At 29.6% G+C, this 13,666-nt stretch overlaps 1 protein-coding gene and 1 non-coding gene across 2 annotated transcripts; one reads left to right on the forward strand and one right to left on the reverse strand.

Moving 5' to 3' along the window:
- Window positions 1–4,392: 4,392 nt before the first annotated feature.
- TRNAF-GAA (transfer RNA phenylalanine (anticodon GAA)) lies at window positions 4,393–4,465 on the reverse strand. The gene has a single exon. It is a non-coding gene; the product is annotated as a tRNA-Phe (tRNA).
- Window positions 4,466–7,917: 3,452 nt separating this feature from the next.
- On the forward strand, window positions 7,918–10,624 carry LOC137824355 (uncharacterized). The gene is made up of 7 exons (XM_068629984.2): window positions 7,918–8,257; window positions 8,350–8,550; window positions 8,631–8,903; window positions 8,987–9,089; window positions 9,207–9,325; window positions 9,464–9,559; window positions 9,814–10,624. The coding sequence occupies exons 1-7, from the start codon at window positions 8,081–8,083 to the stop codon at window positions 10,348–10,350; spliced, it is 1,506 nt and encodes a 501-aa protein (XP_068486085.1). The 5' UTR covers window positions 7,918–8,080; the 3' UTR covers window positions 10,351–10,624.
- The last annotated feature ends 3,042 nt before the right edge of the window (window positions 10,625–13,666 follow it).

Here is a 13,666-nt window from a genome sequence, read left to right on the forward strand (position 1 = left end):
AATTTAGGAAAAGATAAATGGTAAAAGTGTTTTCAAAAAGTTTTGAGAAAAAATTAATTGAGATAAATATATGGGAAAAGAAGTTTGTATTTTATAATCTCTTATATTGACACAAGTTATAAGTCAGACATTGTATAAATGTAATGTATTTAGACAAAAATGTGTGATAACTTAATTGTTTGTTTGGATTTGACTGAAATGAAGATATGAGAGGAGTTGATATCAAAAGAAGTAAGTACAAACACATATTTTCCTTCAACATGTTACGATTTGTCCAATAAAGAGAAAATAAGTTGTTGTCAGTGTCTAAAGTGTGTGAAGGTACCACAACGATACTTTTCAAATGGTAATAACCTTATACTTATGTATGATTTTAAGTTAGTTGCTTAAAGTCTTATGATTGTCAATATTGATACAACAACTATAACATGTTGCTATTTGTTGGATCTTAGCCTAAAATGTTAGACATATATAACTTGTCTATGGTGATCTGTGTTTCGACAAGAAAAAGTCTTCACCAATGTTAGTGATAATGCATGTAGATTGTGTATAGAAGAAATATTTCATTGTTATTGTATATGATTATTTGTTCCATGATATGATGAGAGCAATTAATCTGAAGTGTTATTTTTAAGGTTCACAACATGAAAATATCTTTGTGCAATAACTATGTAAAATTGTTGTCTTGAGGACTAAAAAATATGCACTAAAATGTCTGAAATGTTAATTGAGAACATACCACTAAAACTAAAAGTTTTCCACATGAGAGTGTAGCAACAAAAACACCACGATTCAATTGTAATTTGATCAACCTAACCAACACCACTTAATTGATGTCACCTTTAACAATCTCATCCTCAGTAATTGTCTTATTGGGATTCTTGATGCCACTTACAATAATTTTCCCACCAACAAATGTTTCCTAGAGAATTGAACTCATGACATTGGCTCTGATACTGATTGTTAGATTAGCCACTTAATATTAGTCTAAAATTATAGCTTGTAGTCAGAATGCAATATTTTCTACTTAAGAGCGTAGAAACTCAAGAGCCCAATATCCTATTGTTGTTTGACTCACTAGACCTATGCAACATGTAACATAATAATTGATGTCACTTGGAACATGACAATGATAAATTTTATTCTTGATATTTGAGATTAGCCACATTTAACCAATCTCCAAGTTAATTTTTATTTTTGTCTTACTCACCCCATTATATAGATTACCAACCTCCGTCACTTTTAAGTTTGAGTAAAACATCTTTTTGATATCTACGTAGAACGAAGTTGAGTGGGAGAAGAGACATTTCAAACCTTGAAAAGCTAAGTGATGATTAAAATAAAGACTTGATTAATTAAAAGTATGAAAAGTCCATGAAGGTAAAAAAATCTCTGTTATTTTGTTAAGGTTTTAGAATAAATCTTTGAAATTTAATAAAGATTAAAAAAATCTTCTTTATTTTGCTGAGATTTTAGAATAAACCTTTACAATTTAACTAAGTTTAAAAAAACCTATGTTATTTTGTTGGGATTTTAAAATAAACCTTTGAAATTTAACGAAGGTTAAAAAATCCTCCATTATTTTCTCGAGGTTTTTGAATAACATTTGAAACTTAACAAAGGTTAAAAAAAACCTCCGTTAATTAAATCAATTCCTAGGATTATTTCAACCTCCGCTAAATAACTTTTGTTAATACCCTTTTTTCTTGTTGTGAATGTCTTTCTGCATATTATTCAAATGAAATAAAATATTTCAACATTTTTTTATCTCTATTGTTATTGCTAACTTCTTTTGCTTACAAATAAATTCTGAACATGGATCTAGTGACCACAATTATACTATCATTTCTCTAACATTAGACATATCTATGCTAGAACCATTTTAATTTAAAGTAAAACAACAACTATAAAAATAAAAATAATAACATTAATAAATATATAAATAAATAAATAAATAAAAGTACATAGATATGACTTGGACTCAAATACCTAATTATATACATTTTTTTGAGCAATTACATCTAGTTGTTTAATTCTTCATTGTCATTTTTCTCTATTACTCTTGGTTATAATATTACAAACTTAACACTAGTGCAAAAAAAAAAAACTTTCTATGACGGTTCTACAAGATATTTTATGACAATTCTGATGGCGATATAGATTCAGACGACATAAAAATTCTGCATTTTCTATATCGATTAAAAAAATATCATAATAAGTTGACTTACTAACTGTTGTTTATAAACCATGATAAAATGCGCACAGCTTTCTTGATATATTGGTTGATTTTTAACATCAAATTTCCCTCTATATTCTTACAACACTCAATTATAAATGTTATAGTGTTTATCTAGATTATTGTACACTCAATCGTAAAGCATGAAAACAAAATATTGGGTGCTAAAATTTAAAAATATTAACAAGACGCTTAAATAAAAATTAAAAAATACAATATATATAGTCGGCTAAGTATACTCTTTAAAATATTAATTTTAAAAAGTAAATGAATGAAGATTGGTTAAGTGTGACATTTTCGAGTCTAGGTTAATGAATTGTTTAGTCAATCATTTGTTCGATGTATATAACTATGCACATAGTTGATATTTTATTATAAAGTTTGCTTTTGACTAATTTTAAATGTTTATTCTTCGAAAGACGAGATATAGACATTTTAACAATATTATAAACTCAACAATTTATAATAAACAAAATAGTTTTAAATATTAAATTAATCTTAAACTTTGACCAATATTTCAATTTTCTGACTTAGCAAAAATAACATTTACAGGATAAAATATTACAACTCTCACAAAAATTAAAGAAAAATGAACACGCTTCTTGACCGATGTTTCTTCGGTCATTTCAACGAAAAAAGAGTACAGTACAATTAAATTTGACTTGGGTCAATGATGGTTCTTAGTATTTTATTGAATTAAAAAACGACTCAATATAAATATATACAAGACACTGTTAATTTATTTTAATAAAAAATGATATAAAATTAACGAATACAAAATCGTTTTTAAATAATTTAATAATAATAATAGTGGAACCAGCCTTCTGTCTACGAATTTTATGATTTGATTAGGAACATAGTTTCATTAAACATTTTTATAAGAAAAAACTTTTAAAAAATTGAGTGACCTTGATATTCCCAGGTTAATTTAAATCCCGTTATTATATTTAATAAGAGATTTAGTGATTATTCATCATGGATGTAATGATTATAATACTGTTGAGAATTTTAAAGAGAAATTTTAGACTTTGATTAAGGAAATGGTATAACTTATCTATCAAGTGTTTATAATTGTTAATAAAGAAGTAGTTAGTATTGAAAATTCTTCATCTACCTCATCCACTGAAAAATTGGTTTTAATTTTTCTAAAAACTTTAAATAACTTTATTAATGAAGTATAATACAATTTTTTTAAATAATCTCATTGTAACCGACATCTCTATATCTTCCTTCCAACCGCATATATCATTTTCAATCGCAATATTTTCATTCTTCTTCCGCCACAATCTTTGAGAGAACAGTTTCATAATTTGACATGTTTTAATTTACTTTATAAAATAAAATGCACACTTATCTGAGTGTTTGAGTCTTTTGTAATATTCACACTTATACGAGTGTTTGAGTCTCCTGTAGTTAAAAGTTTTTTCCATACAACATCGCAAAAATCCTATCAAGAAAATAACTATTGTTGCATTCGCAATGGGTTCAAACTGGACTATTATTGCAACCTAAAATAAATTGTGAACTCTTAAAATCAAAAGTTTATTGTATAGTGCAATTTTTTTTTTGTTTTGTACTCCATTTTTACATCTCATTGATTTTTTTTTCCTAGATTTTAGGACTTCCGGATTGTACAACCCAGTATAAAAAAAAATAAGCAAATGAAAACACAACCACCACCAAGAAAAACACTACGTAACTTACCTACACCACCAATCACTACAAATAACCACCACTTAAAAAGAAGAAGAAAATATCACACTCTCTACTATAAAAGATATTGTTGAAAAAGTATAGAGATACCAGGAGAATTTATCATCATATTTACAGTATCATGTCATCCTTGGAAATCTTTAAAAAATCTATAAAATAAATAATATTATTATAAAACTAAAATCATTCCTTTTTGAGAGTAAAAAAAGTGATTTCAAAATTTTGAAAAACGTAACAGCTATAAAAATTCATTCATTTAAACGAATTAAATATATATTTGAATCTTAATTCTTCTTATATAATTCGAGCAAATTGATCGCATCCATCTATTTGACATTATTATAAGAGAAATCAAATAGGTAGTGTAAAAATTAAAATTCAATGGCATCTAAAATAATTGAGATCATAATATTTTTTCTATTGATAAAAATTAATTTAAAATTTGCGGTGAACGTGGATCGAACACGTGACCTTCAGATCTTCAGTCTGACGCTCTCCCAACTGAGCTATCCCCGCAATTTGTTATTAAATTTTAATAATTTTAAGTATTTTGAGTGTAATGTCAAAAATACGTTTGGTGCTTTTACTTCTCATACCTTTATGATTACTATCTGCAGTCCATGCTAACAGTTAAAAAATTAAAATACCATGCTCTGCCATCACACCACTATCATTACATTCACTACTTTATTTATCTTCTTTTTCCACTGTACTTATGTTCTTCACTGCACTTTTGAGATAAATAATAGAAGAAGGAGAAAGATAGAATAAAATGTTGGATTACTGGGATAATCAACATACATCTATACGTCAAGAATAATTTAAATACAATTTTTTTTAATGTACTAAAATGTCTATTATGATCTTAACCATATAGTAATATCATCTTTCTAACTCCGTACATTTAATAATACACTTTTCTGATTCTTTGTAGTGGTGTAATGCACTAATATATAAATATTATATAACTATGAAAAGTTCGTATTTTGCTCAACTTGTTTTAAATCTAGTTTGATATTAGTTTTATTATCCCAATTCCTTTTTTTTTATTGGCTTTGGATCTCTGTGTATAGTTCTTTTAGTAAGATTGAGAAACTTTATTTGATTTGTTGAAAGCTTCTTCTGGAGAACAGTAGTTTTTGCTCTTGGTATTGTGTAACTGAATACAAAAATTGAATTAATTAATCAAAGAAAAGCATATTCAAATTGACCAAAATATGCTGATAGAAAACAATACTTTAGACTGCTCTCCTTTCTTTATCTATCGGCTTGGATGAACTTGTCCCACTTTAACTTTGTGGTATTAATTAAGGATTATTTTTAAACCTTAATTAGCATTTAATTGATATAAAAGGGATAGTCTTAAGTATATTATGCTAAGTATTTGATAATTCAAATGAAAGGAACAAATTAATTTGTAATTTTTTTAACTAACATAGTTCTTGATATTTTAAGTAACATGCCACTCAAAGATAGGTTTCTTAGACGGTATGACATATGCAGTAAGAAACAAAGTTATGTGAAATAGGAAGATAAATAAATAATAGTTGAGTGTGGAGTATGGATTGGACACGTAGACGATTTGAATGAGAAATAAAACAAATAAATAGGTTACTACAAGAGCTAGATTGTATACAATTGAGTAAGGATGAGAATGATGAATGACAATGGAAGGTCTCATGAGACACATGCGTACATGGTAAAATCAACTTATAACAACCTTTTGAATGCTTAAGTGGAGATGAAAAGTCTTTATATATAAGTATTTTAGAAAGATTAAAGTCCTCTCATGTGCTCACTTATTGACATGAAGAGTGTTAAAGAACAAAAGAGAAACCAAATATATGTTAGCCACCCGAGGAATACTTCTTGATGACATATTGTATGTAATGTGTGGTCAAGAGGATGAATCTATTAGTCACTTATTAGTAATGTGAGGTTTAAAATTTGAATGTATATAGGTTGGATCATTTATTATTTTTTTTATCAGCAAAGAATGAAATTAAATTAAGAGGGATACAAAAGGGGTATCCCAACCCTTTTACATACACCAAACCACATTAAGAATCTCAAAGAATAAAGAGATGAACAAACACTCCAGATGTGCATAAGCTAGACATCCTATTCTAGCTAGCACCGTGTATTAGAATGTTATAAGCATTGCAAACTGCAGCTACAAAACCATCAAAATACACCAAAATATTGATTATCTCCACCACCTCATTGACATTCCTTCTACCCATTGCAGTGGCACGATTGTAGCACTTGTCACAGAATTAATCACTTCAATGCAGCATCTTCCATTCACTCCTTTTTTGTTGGATCATTCATGATTCAATTTATTTCATTTATTTTATGTTGATAATTTTTTTTCTCAGATTCAATTTAATTAAAAAATGAGTTTTCTTTAGATATTTTCATGACCATTTTTCTCATATTAATGTTCACTTATTTATTTTATTTTTGAATAAATTTATTTCTTCCAAACACATTGGAACAAACTAATGGTCAAGAAAATCCTATCTATTTTTAGTAAAATAAAGTAATGCAGATTAAAGTTGACGAGTTTTTTCTCTCTCTCTCTTTCACAATGATGCTGCTAATTTTATTCAATTGAAAACAATAAGTGCAGAAAGATGCACTGAACCACTATCAAGATCAACTAATGTAGATTATTGGTGTTTTCTTGTTTTTTTAGCCAAATCAGGTCAATTTGCGTCCGTCTCACTCACCAATGAATTATTAATTCGCATGAATTTTTTTATATCTCAAGCCTATTAAAAAAAGCAAACCAATGAAAAAAAAATTTAGCAAGGTGGATTAAAAGAATAAGTTGCCAAAGTTGATGGTTTGAAACAACGTGCATTGGTCTAACCCTTGACTTGGTATGTTTCATAATTTTTATTTCATATCGTATACTAAAATATGCATAGATTATATGAATGCTGATAATTATATATATATATATATATATATATATATATATATATATATATATAACCATTTACAAAGCTTCTTTGATTGGTGTATATATAGGTAAACGTGATTCAAGTCCATATTTAATTGGATTCTATTTCATTAATGCAGTTTTATTTCATTTCATTAATGCAGTTTTATTTTGAATTTAATTTAGTTGTTTTTTACTAAGTAATTGAGATATTTTTTAGGATTAAATTGCTATTTTTTGGGAGAGAAAATGACTAATGATGGTTCAACATGAAGATACACGTGTTTGAAGATTCCAATAGAAAATTTTCATTCTTTTCTTTTATGTTTTATTTTTTCTTACTGTTGGAGTATTTTTGTTTACAAATTATTATTTTCTCATTTTTTTATCATGTACCTATGAACACCTATGTTTTATGCTCTTTTTAATTAGCCAACCTTAAGTCCATACAAAGACACTTAAACTGTCTATTTATTTTTAATACATAATGACTTGTTACTTATTTAACTTTCCTTATTTTTAAAAAATATTATAGTTTCTAAAAATTAAAGAACAAGATATATAATAAATAAATAAGTAAATTTGAATATTAATCTTTTTTACATACCTCACCCGATCCTTAAAGTGCTTTGACACGAAGTGATTGATGACAGTAAAAGAGTATTTGGTCGATGTACGACAGGGTGAATACGAAGAACAATGTAACATCATTAAAAGTACAATCGAGTTGAATTGTGGGATAATTAAAGACAAATTGTAAGATTGTTAATTTATGCATACCTACCACTTCATGTGGCCACTTGCAAAATTTTTCTTTTGTTCTTTAATCACCTTCTTCACTCACACAGAAAGCTCCTTTTTTTGTAAGCAGAAGTTGCAGATAGATCTTCAAGTCAACCCATCTTAGATAATTCGTGGGCATCTTTACCAATGAACTATGAACTAATATATATATATATATATATATATATATATATATATATATGTTTATAAGTGCTTCATTTCTATACAACTTGCAACTCTTACTCATACTTCATTCAACCCAGCAAATAAAGCCACTTGCATCACGCGTTCCTATATAAGGTCACACTCTCCTTGGCATTTGAAACACACACCAACTATTCAACTATCTTGTTTAACTCTTCTTGCTCCATTTTGCTGAGCTTCATTCTTGTTTGCTAATAATGACGATGAGCAATGGAAATAATGGTGTGAGGGTTGAACGAAGGGCACTTGAAGCGCCCAAAAATTTGATGGAGGTAATCTTCATATTGGCAGAAGCGATAATGTTGCTCTGTTACACCGAGAGAAGGCACATCTTCAACTTGCCCAGAGCCATCGCTCACGCTGTGTTGGACAAGGTGGTTTCCTAGTTCTTATATCTATCCATTTATGTTGGGGTTCTTTAAAAAGTTTGTTCTTGTTCAAAGAGGTTTTGCTTGTGAATATGTAGGGTAAGAAAACAATTGGAAGTGAATGCTGTGAAAGAAGTGACTGTGTGGAAGTGAAAGGCCCCCAGATCTTGAAGGAGTTATATGAGTTGAAGAGAATGCTGACATGTGCCATGCTTTTCAGCAGCAAACGTTCTGTTGCGTTTCTATTTGCTGCGGGATTCGAGGAGGAGGATATCCTCTATAGGAAAAGAACATCTAGGGTACGTTAGTTAATTAGTATAAATTTTGTTGATGAATTTGTGTTTGGCCATTTGAACTGAAAATGAAGTTTGCATGTCAGATTCTGAAGCCTGCTTTCACGGTTATACGTGATAAAGAATCAAAGAGTTTGCTTGTGTTCATCCGTGGAACGCGTAGCATAAAAGACACTCTCACAGATGCACTCTGTGCTCCAGTCTCTTTCGATCACTTCATTTGCAGTGATCATGAGAGGCATAACATAGTTTCTGGACATGCACACCGTGGTATGGTTGCTGCAGCTGATTGGATTAGAAAACGCTGCATTCCTGTACTACTTGAAGCTCATCATCGATACCCCCACTTCAAAATCAAGGTACTTAATAATGTTACTTAACTTGTTTTATTAATTAAAACTATGCATTTTTTGTTTTTTATAATAATAATATTTCCATATAGATTGTTGGGCACTCCCTAGGTGGTGGAACTGCTGCACTATTGACTTATAAGCTTCGAGAAATTCAACAGTTGTCTTCAACAACTTGTGTCACATTTGGCCCAGGTATACATGTTCAGTGGAGTAACTAATTGACTAGGTTTTGTATCAGAATAAAATTATTACATGATGTTTAATATTAACCTGATGTTAATTGTTTCATAATTGTAATTTATTTTGCAGCTGCCTGTATGACGTTGGAGTTAGCTGAATTCGGGAAACCCTTTATCACTTCTATAATAAATGGTTCTGACATAGTGCCAACACTTTCAGCTTCTTCTGTTCATGATTTCATTGCTGAGGTAACAACCTACATATTTTTGCCAAATATTTATTTGTTTTGTTACAGGTTAATTTCTCATGATGATGTGCCTTAGAAAATGTTTCATTCTTTCCACTAGTAAGCTTTCATGATTAGGTATTGATACTATAATTTACAGGGTCGGATTAAGGATAAAAACATCCTAAGCGCAGTTGGAACTCACTTATCTTTTGCGAAAGCCATTGCAGAACATGCAGTAAACAGTTGCACCGAGGTAGCTTCAAGCTCTCTTCTTCATATTATATATTTGAGATTGAAATCTCAGAGCGTGTTCTATAAGTATCTAGTCTCCTATTAGTTATTCACTAGACACTAACAAGAGTTTACAATTAACTGATTCAATGATCTTAACAACTATAGTATCTGAGTGGCAAGTTTTTATAACTAAACATGTCTCCTTTTTGCATAGTTCATTATATACATCTATTAATTATCTTATACAATATTGATCTTTTTCTATGTTTGAAGGTTGTGAAGAAGCATAAACACTCGTTGTTACCGTGGTCTCAACGTGACACATTGTCAGATAACTTGGTTCAAGCTTCTGGATTATCTGAGACAAGTTTTGAACCTCTTTTAAGTGAAGAACACTTACTCATAGAATCTATTGATGATGATGATGAATATAATTCTTCAAGGGAAGGATCTGATAATGATGACTCAGATGACGACAATGAAGATGAAGACCAATTGTTGAATCCAGTGGGGAACCTTAAACAGGAAAATCACGCTAACATTTATGCTAGTGTTTGTCCGGTCACAACTTCAACTAGGCGACGTCTTTATCCACCAGGCAGGATCATGCATATGATCCCTTCACATATGTCTGAAAATTCGAACTCAAACCATAGTGATGCTGATGAAAAACATGTCTGCTTATTATATCAAACGCCTACAGAGCTGTATGGAAAACTCAGATTTTCAAGAGGCATGGTATTGGATCATCCCACAACCAAGTATCTGAAGAAGTTGCAACAATTAATCAATAAACTAGAGAAAGAGTAACTCAAATATCGTGGAGGATGGCCAATTAAAGAAAAGTAAATGAAAAAGTAATTGGTACTAATTTGCTTTTCTTGATTCTAATTCTCTAGTTTGTTTATTATGAGTATATATTAGAATTATGATTGTTGAATAGGTAACATGTTGTAAGAATTTTTTAGGAGTTTGTTATTCCTCAAGTCTTTAAATGTTAATTTCTGCTAAAGAATACGAGTTGTATTTGTTTCTTTAAGCTCTATTTATAGAGCCATCCAATAAAGTTTTCATGTTCCTCTAACATAATGGCCGAAGTTGATGTGTTGCCGCATTTAAAACTCGGTCTTTTAGTGAAAATCCTCATCCATTATTTTTCCCAAGCAAAAATTGGTTCCTGAAATATTTATATTTGGGGTATCTAATAGTGAGAATTTTTGGACAATATTGAAATTGTTCATGGTTAGTAAAAGTGTTAACATTCAATCTATTAGCTTCTATTGAAATATTTGTTTTATTTATTGAAAAAATACTTTAACAAACATAGATAAATACATATAATAGAGGTAAATAATTGTGGTTGAAAAAAACACATTAATGTTTAAATGATAAATGAATAAAAAAAATGTTTATAATTATGAAACCTATGATATTTTAGAAAAGTTCTGAAACTTATGATATTTTACGGAGATTTTGAAACTTATAATATTTCATAAAGGTTTTGAAACCCATGATATTTTAAGGAGTTTCTAAAACTTATGATATTTTATTGAGGTTTTGAACCCATGATATTTCACAGAGGTTCTAAAATCCATGGTAATCTAGAGAGATTTTAAACCCGTGATATTTTAGAGAAGTTTTGATAACTATAATATTTTACTAAAGTTTTGAAACATGAGATGCAGCAAATTATAGAAATGTTGAGTTCATAAATGTTATAAGAGAGGCTAACCATGATCTCTTAAGGGCAATGGAAAACCATGGAAGAAACATTTTCGTATGCGGTTATTCATCGCAAAGAGAATATATTCCAACTCATACATACTCTTTTTGGAAATAAAAATAACCTGTTGCACTGGTGGCACATTTAAGACCTTTCTCTGATCTGAATCAGAGACTCGGTGTTGTTATGCAAATATAAAGAAAAATTTAAAGGTTTAAGGTGCATTCATCTTCATTAGTTTTTCTAGTGTTTGATGTATGAAATACAATAATAGTCTATTAACATTGATGAAACGAGTGCAGACGCTGGATGAAGTTGTGCATCTCAAGTGTAGAAAAGTAGAAAATGATGAACTAAGAAACCTGTAACGATATTTATTGAAACTCACCATGAGCTGATTAAATATGGAGTGAAATGAGCAAAAGAAACCGTTGATACCTTTGCAATTGTGGGTGTTCTCATCATAACTGTAATGTTCGTTGCAGTCTTCACTGTCCCATGGGTTAACATCAAGACACTGGTGTGCCCATTTTTATAAATGAAAAGGAATTTAATATCTTTACTGTATTTGATATAATCTCTCTTCGCTTCTATCATTGCAGTATTGATATACCTCGACATTTAGACATCGTGTTATGCTAAAATAGAATTCCTAGGAAGATTGTCCACCAAGAAAATGTTACGCATTAGTTCTTTTTCTTATCTCCAATATCTATGATGATTGCCTTCTGTGCTGCATTTGTATAGTTTTACAAAAGTTAAGGGTATGTGGGAGCCACTTGGCAACCGTCGCTGAATTTGCAAGTGTTTTGTTTATTTTACTTCTATCATCACAAGTTAGACTTCTACTTTAGATTTTTCCAGTTTACAACATTAAATCCAATCAGCACTGTCTTGTTGACTTTCGACGGTCGTTGATGGAAGTTAATGTTATAAATGGAGAAAATAGGAGTTTAAGTGATGATGGTAGAAGTAAATAAAGCGACGGACTATAAAGTGGATCTGATACAACCTAGATTTTTGTTTAGAGTAATTATATATGGACAATCACATTTTTTTATAAACCACATTACAACTTTTAATATTATTATTTTAATACTTTTTCATATTATTTAATTACAAATTTATTTTTTATTATATATATTTATTTCTAAACCTATCACATCAGGGTTGTATACAACTCTTTGAGTTGTCACACTATCATTTTCCTTTTGTTTAATTATACAAAGTGGAACACAAGATGCAATCATCTTGGACACTAGAGACAAGGAAAGGAACCCAAGACCTAACATTTTCTTAGTGGCAATCTTTGTAGGAATTCTATTTTAACATCGTAATATCTAAATGTCGACGTATATCAATACTATCAACAATACAACTATTTGGTAAAGTGTTGACAAAATACAACTACCAACAATGGAAAATTCTCATCTAAAATCTTCATTGGGTTAAGATTTGTTCTCCTCTTGAGAATGGAGGTTTGAAGATTATTAACCTTCATCATGAAAATAACGCGTATCTTCTTAAGTTTGTTTGGAACTTTGCTTATAGCAACAAACCTTGGTCTTTTCTCTTGAAAGCCAGAGTTCTTAAATCAAAATATAAGCTTAGAATGATTTATAGATCCTCATCTATTTTGCCTGGAATTAAGCGGTTTTTTGACACTATTCTTGACCATACTTCTTGAACTGTTGGTACATGTACTTTTATTAGTTTCTGAAATGATAAATGGTGTTCTACTACTTTTTAAGCAAAATTGCAGGATTATCTAATGGTCTAGCATTCCAGATACAATCTCTCAGTTTTGGACTAGTTGTGATTGCAATATTATTCCTTTGTCTTTACAACAGATGTGTCATTTTTTTATTCATATCATAATTAGAGAGGAACATAATATTCCTAATTGGATTCAATATGAGTTTGGTCGTTTCACTCTTAAATCGGCTAGGACTTTTTCTTGGAACCAGGAGTTCCCTATGGTTGGGGTAAATTCATTTGGTCTTCATATATTCCGTCTTCCAAAACTCCAGTACTCTGGAAAAATTTTCATGGACGGCTTCTTACAAATCATCATATTGAGAATAAAGATTTGCATATATGTTTTATGTGTACACTGTCTGAAAAGCACGAAAAATCATTCAACATTTATTTTTTGAATGTTCTAATGCTTTGCATATTTGGAGTTGGGTTAAACAAATTTTTCTTACTTCTCATTTCTCTAGTAAGGATAATCTTCTTTCTTTTATTAAGAGTGATAGTAATCCTTTCGTTAAATTGATTAAGCTTGTTGTGATAATTTTTTCTATTTGGATGATATGGCGTATGAGAAATTATACTAGATTTTAGGATAAAATTGATGTTTATAGGGCTATTTCGATAATTAAAGAGTTAATTTGTCTAGTG

Source organism: Phaseolus vulgaris, chromosome 8 (assembly GCF_051622355.1).
Source record: "Phaseolus vulgaris cultivar YP4 chromosome 8, ASM5162235v1, whole genome shotgun sequence".
Lineage (NCBI taxonomy): Eukaryota > Viridiplantae > Streptophyta > Magnoliopsida > Fabales > Fabaceae > Phaseolus > Phaseolus vulgaris.

What these genes read in the sequence shown, in the direction of transcription:
- LOC137824355 (XM_068629984.2), top strand. Translation starts at nt 8,081, where the DNA reads ATGACGATGAGCAATGGAAATAATGGTGTGAGGGTTGAACGAAGGGCA. An exon ending in CTCACGCTGTGTTGGACAAG is followed by an intron (nt 8,258 to 8,349) that starts GTGGTTTCCTAG and finishes GTGAATATGTAG; the next exon opens with GGTAAGAAAACAATTGGAAG. An exon ending in CAGTAAACAGTTGCACCGAG is followed by an intron (nt 9,560 to 9,813) that starts GTAGCTTCAAGC and finishes CTATGTTTGAAG; the next exon opens with GTTGTGAAGAAGCATAAACA.